Source organism: Nestor notabilis, unplaced genomic scaffold (genome assembly GCF_000696875.1).
Source record: "Nestor notabilis isolate BGI_N333 unplaced genomic scaffold, ASM69687v1 scaffold4100, whole genome shotgun sequence".
NCBI lineage: Eukaryota > Metazoa > Chordata > Aves > Psittaciformes > Psittacidae > Nestor > Nestor notabilis.
In genome coordinates, this window is record NW_009911423.1 from 36,025 (window position 1) to 47,693 (window position 11,669).

General features: G+C 36.7%; 1 protein-coding gene across 1 annotated transcript in view; it reads left to right on the top strand.

Annotated features, from left to right (window-relative positions):
- The window catches only part of FTO (fat mass and obesity associated), a gene marked incomplete at its 5' end in the record, with an annotated part of 201,604 nt that overhangs the window by 18,325 nt on the left and 171,610 nt on the right, over positions 1 to 11,669 (top strand). The window contains 2 exons of the mRNA XM_010014633.1: positions 4,084 to 4,163; positions 5,922 to 6,065. Of these exons, the coding sequence (XP_010012935.1) occupies positions 4,084 to 4,163; positions 5,922 to 6,065 (224 nt within the window). The remainder of the gene's footprint in view (positions 1 to 4,083; positions 4,164 to 5,921; positions 6,066 to 11,669) is intronic.

Consider the following 11,669-nt stretch of genomic DNA (forward strand, 5'->3'; position numbering starts at 1 on the left):
TCTGCAGTGACATGGGTATATAGTCATTGTTTCTCTCTTTAAGTATACCTGTTAGTTAAGTGTATATACATACACCTATCCATTAGTCTGTTCTTTCAACAAAGGCTATGGAAGCACATGGCTTTCAGTGGGCACCACCTTTCTGCTGGTTGTGCCCAGGCGATTCAGCTGTGTAGAAGTAAGAGTACAGTGAGGGGTGGACAGAGCAGGGACAGGGACTGAGAAGAATAGGATCGGAGAGAAGAGGAGTTGGCAGTAGTTTCAAGCACCGGAGAGGATTCTGTGCTGGAAGGGGTGTATCTGAGCAAAGAAGTCTACAGGCGAGGGACAGAAAGATCTATGACATGAACTTGCTCCCACAATTTAAAATAAAATATGCAGCATCCAAATTCCAGAAGGCATCTGCTGTCTGTAAATAGCAGAAAAATCACTGAGATAAGGGAGTCTGCATAGAGAATAATAATCTGCATCTGGCAGTGGAAGGATGGTCATGTGTTAAAACAGTAGCATTAGTTTTAGGAGCTGTAAGCCTGCTTCTCTCGCAGAATTTCAGTGCAAGCTTTCGCAAGTCCCTTAACCTCTCCTTACCCATAGGTTTTTCTGTGTCAGTTACCAACTTTACAGAGGCCTTCCATGGATAAATGTATTAGATCACCAAGTACTTTACATGGTTTTGTATTGTTTGGGTTTTGTGGTTTGTTTTGTTTTGTTTTTTCTTTTTCCTGCAGGTGTGAGGAATAATCTGTATTAAATAAAAACTCTATCTCCATTTTGTAACTGTGTTTTACATAAGGTGCGTTATCTGAAGTTTCTGTAGCTGGAAATTCTATGTCAAATAATTGTGTGCAACTACTCAGATCATCTGCTTAACATTCTTACGACTGCTTAGTACTTAATCTGTAAAGTCAGAATCTGACCTCCAAATTATTTGAACACACTTCAAGTTGATAACTTTGTTTTCCAAGGTGGCTTTGGCCACCTGTACATAATCATACATGTGATTAATTTCTTTTAATAAATCTTGCCCCAGCTATAGTAGTCCTGTAATGGGATTTGGCTGTGAAGTGGCAGGTAATTCATTGGGAAGTGGCAGACAGAAAGTAGTAGAATTAAAAGAATTAAACAATCCATTTAAAAGAAATATAGATTTTGCCATATACATGCATGCAGGAAATAGTCTCCTTGTTTCTTAGGTGCTGCATCTGACACAGAAAAGTCAAGTTCTTTTTTTCCAGCACTAGAACACCAAGTGTCTGTTTCCAACCAAGTTATGTTCCTTTGAAATGCAGACAAGCCCTTTACAATGTTGTCAGTATCCTGGGGAAACTTATTCTGTCCCAATATTTGGGCATTATTCTGCCTGAAGTGCAAGTAATCATCCACACTTGTGCAGTAACTGGTGGCACAATGGTATCCTGTTAATACAGGTAAATATTAATAGCTTTAAATACATGTGATTTGGCTTTGATTGAGAAAATTCTCTTTGGTCAGGATTGCACTCTAGCAGGTATTGGATTTAAGTAGCTTTTTGATTTAATTTTAGAGTTAATAGAGTTAATATTTAAAATTTGGATAATTTGTAAGAAAAAGCCTGTGCAAGTAACAGCGTTTTCCATGGATGTGGGAAAACTCTGGGAGAGGAACAGTCATGTAAGCAGAAAACTGTAGTCCAATTCTCAAAACTTTTCTTACCTAGCAGTTAGTTAATTGGTGTCAGCATCTCGTAAGCATCCATATGGAAGGCAAGACTGTTGTAAAAAGAAACAATTATGTGACAGTTCTTGAAACTATACTAAATACCCTGCTAAGTTGATGCTAACAGTGGTTTAAAATAAAAAGTCACTTCTTGTATGCATTATATACAGTTCACCTAAGTTCTGTGGGATTTTGTTTTGTAATAGATATTGGCGTGAGATGTCACTGCCATAGCTGTCCTGAATTAGTGGCAAGATAAGGGCCCACAGTTTTGTGGCAGAAAAGGCACAATTTTGGCTGTTACTTCACCACAAGTCTAGGAGAACTGCTGGACAAATAAGATGCCTGCATGCAGTATTCCAAAGCAGGACTGAAACATATGTTCCTACTTTTATATGCATGTATTTTATGCATAATACTGAAGAGGCTGTGTTTTGAAACCTCATGGATCAGTGTTTAGCCCTATGAAACTGATGTTAACTCCATATGTATCATATTTTACCTAAAACCATAAGAGTGCCATGGTAGTTTTGACATGGCTGCCCAAGGAAGGTAACAGTTTTGGGTTGGCTCTGACACCAAAATAGCAATCTGGATGTAGTGTCCTGTATCTGAATAAAACCTTTTACTGCCAAATGAACAATGGCCAATTTAATGAAGAGTGCTTTTTCTTTTCAATTAATATACTTTTCAGAAGAAAAAGAAAAGCAAATCTTTACTATAATCTTTTAAGACCTAGAACATATTTTTCAGATATCCTTCAAAACATTTTTGTACAATTACAGTTTTAGATGAATTATAAACTCTTAAATTAAGATTACAGGCTTCTTTCTAAGATTCATAAAGAATTAGAGACAGTTGGAAACAATTTCAAGGGGTAGCTCTACAATGAAAGGTTTGCCAAGGGTTTGAATAACAGTGCAAATCAAAATGTAATACTTTTAGTGCTGTGTTGCTACATAAAACACCACAGTGAATGCACACTCAGTGGGCTGGTGGAAGTGTTCAGGTTTGGTTTGTGTTGCAGTTCTTCTAGAAAGTGGTAATGATATTTAAATATTGCAATGTCCAGAGATAATCCTGTTCTGTGGCCCTTGTAAGACTTGTCTCTATGCAATTTAACCCTCATATGTTTACGTAGAAAGTCACTTTTTCCTATGTTCTTTTTGTGTTGGAGCATTTTTTTTCAAGCCTTTCAACTTCGCCTATCTGCAAATGTGATGCAAATAGAAAATAAACTTCTCATCTAAAGTTTCTCAATGGGAATTCAAAACTGTTCCGTAACACTTGTCTTCCTATTCCCTGAAAGAATAGATATTGTTGAAAATACAGACTCTTAAGTTAACTAGCATCTTGTAGGTCTCTTTTCCTGTTCTCTTCTAACTTTGTCTATGACTTTTTTTTTGCTGGGTGCCACTTAAGATCACCTAGTTTTTCTATTGACTTACAGAACTATAACCCAGGAGTGCTCTTTCTTGATTGAAAAAAAGATTAAAAAAAATTGTTGATAGATTTTCCTAAATGTCTTGTTAAGGTTGAGAGGGCAGCATAATTTTGACACCAAAACTGTTTGAATTGAAAGCACTTTATGAATGGGGTTCAGTGTAACTGTGAGTGTGGTTACTAGGTTTAGTCTTGACGCTTCCAGAAGAAGAATCTAATTTGTCAGAATTCAAGCATCCTTTGGTTATGGTAATTTGACAGAACTCTGATGGCAACCAAGTAGGTTCCCTCTACAGGGTTTAAGGAGCCACTTTGTGAACTCAAGTCCATGACAGCCCTCTGGCAGGCCACAAAAAGTCACAAATGCAATGCTTGGAGATAGTCTTTGGGCAGATTGTGCTTTGTGAGTTCCCAGAGAAGTCACAAACTTATCTGAAGAGAACTTTAGAGAAGTTTTGGATAAAAAGATGAAATAATATATCTTTGTCTTTTTTCTTCTTAGCTTCTTTTTCTTTTTTTTTAATTTATTTTTTTTATTCACACACACACACACACACACACACCCCCCGACCCTGGCCCCAAGAAATATCAGTATTGTTTAATGATTTTTTTGAGGAAAGACACTCTGATTTCTGAGTAATCTGTTGTTTAAAGTGATCCTCAACTTTGAAATAATTAATTGGTTGAACTTTTCCTGTAAGAGACAGGAAAATGCTACTTCTATATAGACTGGGAGAAAAATAATATGAGTTTTTGTATCAGGACAGGGAATAGTTATCTTGCTTTGCTAACCATTAGAGTTCTGTTAAGATAGTACTGTCTGACTGAATTATCTTTTTTTCTTTTAAGTGCTTAATGTAGTGCATTTAATTCTTATTAAAGCCAAAATAAATTTTATTAAGTACAATTTTCCCCTGTACTTATGGTTTTCTACTCTGTCCCTAGATGATCTCAATATGACACATCAGCACTGTGTTCTGGCTGGTTTTTCACCTCGATTCAGCTCAACTCACAGAGTGGCAGATGTAAGTATCAGTCATTCATAAAACTAATACTCTGGTATCGTATATGTAGCATCATGTTGTCTTACCCAGAACTGTTGTTCACAGCTGTGCTTATGTTTCAAACTGTTTTCTTGAACGACTGCTATATGTTTATTTTTGGATTTAGGTATACTTGTTTCTGTACGGGTAGGTTGACCAAATTCGCAGTTAGGCACGTAAGATATGAATTAAGAACTGTGGCACACTGCACCTTGTGGATTACTGATGGAAGTTGTAGAAACAACTGTATTTTCACCTGAAATATTTTAAAACTTTTTTGCTGTGTTCATACCTTGATCCTAGTTGAAAAGCAATATTCCTGATGAGACAGAAATGCTCAAAACATGTCAGCAGTGTCCACTGGCAAAAATGTCTTTCAGGAGGACAGAACAACTTAAGAGTAGTCATGAGTATGCTTTAAATTGGATCTTTCTGTGCATCTGATGATTAAAGAAGCTGAAAAGTGATAGAGTCATTTGTCTCAGAGTCATTCTGAGACAACAAGGCTTCAGCCTGCTATTCACAAGTGCTAAGACACCTTTTTGGTTTAGTTTTTTATTAAACTAAACCTCTCTTCTCTGTTCTTTTCCATGGTGTTATCAGCATTTTTGTTGATGTAATGTTCTAATGGAAAAATATACAGAGAAATAAAACGACGGTGTTGAAAAAAGATACTTTAAAAAATTACAAGTACCACTTTCTTCTTTCAGCAAGACAAAATATACTGCTATTGAAACAAGAGATACAAGTATCCATAGACTTCTTTTTTCCCCCATTATTTTTCCTAATTTGTGAAAGAATGGAAATGAAGCAGTAGCACCAAACACAGACATAAATGTGTGTGTAAGTTGTAACATAAAAAAGGGCTTTTTTTTCCCAGACAAACACAGATTCTGCCTGCTTGAACTGGGCTTTGACATAAAGTACACTGTACATTTTAAACCAAATCATTCTGTGTTCTGACATACTGCTCCTCTCTCTGTGTTACTTTTTCAGGAAAATTCACACTTAACTTTAACAGTATGAAAAGCTTCTCTATTAAGTGATTATGCTTTGTCTTTCTAAACTGTTGTGACTTCAAGTTGCATAGTATGGAAATGTTTTTTACAAGGCATATGAGACCAGAGGGTCCTTATTTAAGATTATTCCTGGAAATTTAACTGAAGGTACAGGTTAAATTGCTTTTACAATTGAAAGTAATTGAAAGATGTCTTCTTTCTTTTGTTTCAAAAGAATTTTCACAAATTTCCTCTTAATTTTGGAGGAAAATTAATGAAAACAAAAGGAGCTGAAGTGCAAAATTGTTTTGTTCATATTCTTTATACCCTGTAAGCAAACAGCTCTCAGACTGCATATCAAGGTCCATTTGAGTGTTACTAGAAGCCCATACAACTGGGCAAATACAACTGATTCTGAAATACTGTCAAAAACTGACTAGGAAACAATGGGAAATATGACTGTGGTTTCGTATGCTGTATTTGTAAAGTAAATTGAAAAGGAATTATTTTCCTTCCCCTTTCAATCTATGCAGTAGCGATTGTCTATATGTTTGATAGATTAGGCTTTTGCATAATTTACATTAATAACTGCATAGACACTCCAGGAGGCATTCTGCTTATGTTTAAAAGATCATGAATTAAAGAAATGCATCGCTTATTTCAGAAGCTAATAGTTCAGTATATTTGGAAAACACACGTATTCTGAAGTAGCTATATATATTTTTTTAATGTATCTTTATAGTGTTCAAGAGGAACATTGGAATACATATTCGGACAATGTGAACTGGCGCTCCAGAATTTGCAGACTGAGCCAGATTCAGTGACTTTATCTTTGAAATCACTGGAAACTGCCATTATAAAGCAAGTAGAAGAAATACATAATGAGGTGAGATGACTGCACTGAAAATACTTCAGCCACGTTCTGAGAGGTGCATTGTGCTCATGGAGTTAACTGCAATTAAGTGTGTTCAGCTGCTCACAGGGCATTGCTCTGTACAAGTTTGAAAGCAGGGGTGGGGGGCTTGACTTTTTTTCTTAGGTACAGTAATTGGGGTTAACTTGGATTGATTCTTTCATTCCTTTGAAGTTTTCATTTTTCCTTTTTAAGATCCCTCTGCTGGTAGAGTACAAGAGTGGTTTCAGTAGTACTACACCAAATCTGGTGGTGCAGGGGATGAACCAAACTACTCTAATGCTTTCCTAACAGAAAAGGAAAGCTGAAAAAACTCAGAGGGAAAAAAAAAATTTTTCAGTTATTCCTCAGGTGCTGAACCAGATTTTTACAGAATGCCAGGTGTGACACAGTTGTGCATATGTGCTTGAAAGTATATTCTGAGGAAAATACAGTGGAAATAATAGTGGGGAATGTATCTAAACAGGTTGTTCTGTGCTACAACATAGGCAAGTGTAACATGCATTTGCACAGGATTCCACTGAAGCTGTCAGTGCTTTCTGGCTGGAAGAACAGATCAGGAGTCTTAACAAACACATTGTTTTGACAAATGAACTGAAAATACCAGACAGTGTTTTGGGAAACTGTGGAAATGGATTATTTTTCCTGTGGTATAAAAGTAGGCAGTATCACAAGAAATGTATTTTGGCTTACTCTTTCTTAGTGGATAGAGTCAGGAATGTGACACTGTGGACTCTGTTGTCGTGCAAGGGTAGTGTTTCTGAAGACGGTAAATTTAGCACTTCTTCATTTTTTCTTTTAAAGTTACAGAAAATGTAGTCAAGGCTATGTGTTAGGAGTTTAAGATGGCAGACTATTTAGCTGCTCTGGAAGACTGTCCTTCTACCTGAAACAAAGTTTTCAGCTCTTCCAACTGTAAAGCACTCATCTCTCTTTGAAAACAGCTATAGCAACCAGATAAGACAAACTTCTGAATCACTTTTTGCTTGAATACCACTGTTTTTTGCAGCACTTGTATATTTAGACATTTTGAAGGAGCTGTGCTCTCTTTCTACAAAGTATTATCACTTCGGCATCCATATAGTACCTAGGTAATTCTCACTCAAATTACAAGTTGTGTAAACTATGTTTAAAATTGCTATCTGCTGAGGAATACGTTATTGTATATTGCTACTAAAACTTCAGAGAACACATTTTTGTCTGTATTGTGTTTCCAGTTGGTAAAATGGAGTATAGTGATGGCAGAAGATCTGCACCCTTGACTTTTAGCAAAACAGCTCCTAGAGCAATTTAAAGAAGTTCGATGCATGCAGGGTTTTACAAAACATTAATCAGGCTCAGTCCATAAAACTACACGCATATGTGGTTTGCACAGCTAGGGCCACATGCACAGCTGGTGTAAATTTGCACTGGTCCTATAACATCAAAGACATGTGCCGTTTACATCAGGTGAGAGACTAGCCCCTGGTGTTTGCAGTCACCTGAGTAATTTTGCTATGTGACATACAGGGATGTTTCCTGTTACGCATATGGGATATACTGTAACAGAAATCATTGTTTAACTTGTACATATTGCGCTCTTAGACTTAGTAGACACATTGAATCTATATTTCATTTGAAAAAAGAGTGCCCGCTCACCTCTTTTTAATTTTTTTTATCCCAGGGTCACCTCTTCACTTGAAGGATAAATTCCGTATGTCAAAGTGCTGCTTACATTTCATGAATTTGCTGCACAAGTAGACAAAATCACTAGTGGCTTATCACTGTGGTAAATGCACATTTCCCTTTTGAACATCACTGAAATAAAAACATACAGATATGTGAGGATGATGCAACTTTTTTTGCATAGAAAAGCTTCCTACTTTCATTTACTCACTGTATGATAAATCTTTGTGTTTTCAGGGTTCAATTTTTCTGGGGCAGGTAAAGAACAAGAATGTGTTTTCTTTATAGAATCAAACTGTTCATTGATGAAAATGAGTCTTCTGTTTGATCAGCGTGGGCAGGATTTGGTCACTTGTTTGTAGTTTTTTGTTGTTGTTTGTTTTTTTTTCTTTGTTAGTGTTTTTAAATACAAAAGACAAAATTGCACAAAAAAATCAAATACAGAGTTAATGAAGGATTGAAACACAATTTTTCCTGTGTGTTTACATCTGATATATGGCTTTCTGTGGTGGCTCTAAACCTCCTTGGGAACTTTCTTCTGTTCCTTCGGGCCACAGATCATGAGCTTGAAGTTAGGTAATATTCCCATCTCTAGAGGGGGTGATACAGTTGTATTTTGTTTACAGGTATTATTATAATGAAGTTCTTCATAGGGTTTAACTCAGATAACTAGATGCAGCTGTTGTTCTAGATTTTTTATCTTCCTGAAATTTTTGGGTTTGGGTTTTCTACCCTTCTTGCTGGCACTTCTGAGTAAGTCGTTGGAGATCATTAACTGGAACAAAACCATCATAGTACCTTCAAACTATGTGTGACTAAGCCAAAATATAGTAGTTTAGCTCAGATTCACAGTCTGTGCTGAAATTAACTGTTCTGTCAAATGAGGACTAGATGAATTATCTGTGTCTGCTAGAGGGAAAAAGCCGAAGAGCAACTCTGAAAGAATGAGGTATGATTCTGTGCCTTCACCTTTGTGTTCCTGCGCAGGAAAATTGACTTGCACTGCTGATAAAGTGGGTTTGAAACAAAGATCTGAAGCATAGGTGGAGACTTATTTTTTTCCATTTTTGTGGTGGGCAGAGAAACCTCTGAAAGAGGTATGGGTGTGTATCTGGGAGATGTCTTTCCTGATGTTAGATTTTCCAGAGTTCATTTGTCAGAGCCCTGTCTTGGATGTCTTGACAGAGGTATTCCTGTTGAAAGAGATGCTAACCTGAGGAGGTTTTTAGCATCTCTAGCGGGCAGCCAGGTAGAAGTTCAATATTTCTTAAGACTTAGCTTTGTTGTCATGGTCTCCCTCACTAAAACAGCCTTCAAAGGAATATCTGAGTAATTGCGAGGTATGTGCTGTTTGTTAGATGTGTGAGTCACTTCACTCCCAGTTTGTACTTTGTAGTTGTAAGTAAAGATATAACCTTAATTAAGGGTGTTCATGTGCCGCTTGTCTAAGTAGCTTATGGGCTTGAAGTCTGAACAAATATTTCAAGGTCAGGGTATCCAGTGAACAGTGTAGCAGGGTGAACAGAAGTAATTACCTGGATGGCAGTGAAGTATAGTAGCTAACAATGCACTCATAGCATTAGAGACTGAAGTTACCTCTTTAAGCAATTAGATTGCTGTTTGGCAAGTACTAATTTATTCTGAAATAAATGATCTTGCAGAGTTCACCAAATGTGAACCTCTTGCTCCTACTGAATCACACTTTGCTTTCCAAAATATATGCAGTGGCTGGGTATGTCCCAAACAGAGCTACAGAGGACCCAGGAAAACCCATTGGCAAGTAAGCGCTTTTTAAAGTAATAAAACACTCCTGGACAGATGATGTAAACAGTTGTACATATAAAAAGAAATCTTCAGAAAAGATCATTGCCAGCCTGTTCTTAACATTTCAAAGAAAATTTGTTTTCCTTGCTTAGAATAATGCAAAAGCTGGTGGCAGTTCGTATTGTGTGAGGTAGTTTCAAGACTTCTTTATTTACCAACACCAAACTAATAATCGGATGCTCACTATGAGGTAAAACACTAGAGGAAGAGATTTCTTTAGCATCTGGGGATTGTGTTGATAATGTAGCAGGTTTCAAAGTAAATACTCAAGTTTGAAAAGGTAGGGGTTTGTCCTCATCAGGGTTTTTGCTCAGCCCTGATTTACTGTGATTGAACTTTTAAGACTGAATCAGTTGCTCTGTTGTTTGAGAGGTACTATCACTTTTGCCTACAACAAATCTTTTTTTATGGCAGCTATAGGTAAATTTAAGTGTGATGAAGGCACAGGGATGTAGAAAAGCCTGGGCTAGCCAAGTTTAAGGTATATGGTATTAGACATTGGGGTCATTGCAAAGAAACTTTAATATGTTTTAGCACGCCATCGTGAGCTCACACTCTGGTTGGTGGCTGGCTAGTATGGCAGAGAGAAAATATAGATCGCCTACATGTGTGGCATTTAATAACCAATACTTTTAAATAATTGACTGAGGAGCACTGCCTCACAAAATGTCAGAAGCTACTGTTGGCCTTTTACCACCCAGTATTGACTATAACCTAAAACTGGCCTTTAATCGTTGTTTAAAGGACAACTTGAAAATATGTCAAGGTTAGATATATGAGGCCTGATTCTGATCTTACTTGCACAGATATAAGTCATAAATGAAAATTAATTAGGAGATGAACATTGCTTCTCAAACACTCAGCATATTAAGTTTTGTCCTCTTCAGTCATGTAAAATTTTTCTAATGAAAGTAAAATTTGGTCTGATACATGGCAGTCTCCAAATAAAAGCTTTTTGACAAAATCTTTGGCAAGAGCTGTTAACTTCTTTTGTTTTGTCCGAAGAGATGAATTTTCTGTAACTTCCATTCCACTAAGGCTAGAATTGAGCTTTTTGGCTCTTTCCAGTATTTACTGGTGTGGTTTTTTTTTTTTTACTGGCATAGCTATCAGGAGGGTTCATTCAAAGAGGCAAGCCAATAGGAGTGCCTTCCTGCTCCAAAAAAGATATCACTGAACAGAGTTCAATGAAAGCAAGAGGACATACAGCTTTTAAGAGAACTTGGAAAGTAGATGGCATATGTTTTTGTTAAAATGTGTACTTAATCATGGATGTAGTATAAGAAGTGTTCATGTGTTACTTAAAAATACCAAACTTAGCATAAATGGAATATCTTGAGATTTTTAGCAAATCTAAAAATTTATGCTTGCATATATCTAGAACAAGAATATGCTGGCATATATCTAGAACAGAGTGGAGAGAAATCATGTCACCATTGCCTCATCAAGATGAATTTTTTTTCTCCCAGAATCAGCAGTTATCTATTCAGAAGTGATAGTTGAGAGCAGTCACTTGTTAAGCAGCTTGATTGCTAAGTTAGTGGGTGAAACATTGGTTTTCTCCCCAACCCCCATTTTATTTACTCAGTTTAGAGCTCAGTGAGGATGATTAGTGAGATGGATGTGGACCTGAGTTTGAGAGCCCCAGTAAATGGTAGTCCACACTGTTCAATGGCCACATGTTGCAATTTGGTACATGGACCTCTGATGAGACCAGCTAATCCTGCAGAAAACTAACTAACCTGTTGCTAAATTTCACCTCTTACACTTAAAGAGCAGCTCTTCTGTGTCAGGGTGTATATTCTGTGTAGGATCAAGATACATTTAGAATTTAGCCAAGATGCTAGGCTTGAATTAGACTGAAATTACATAGATTAATGTAACAGACAACACGACTAGTTAAAAATCAGACTGACTGAAATATTCTTGTGACAATGTGCCATATGTGCCATATTGTAACATTGATCTTATTTATTTATTTATTTATTTTTAATTCAATGATTACTGGCCTCATGTGATTCATTTCATGGAACCTGTTTGCCAGACATCATAAGGTAGAGGCCAGCAAAAACAAAAAGAAGGGGGGGG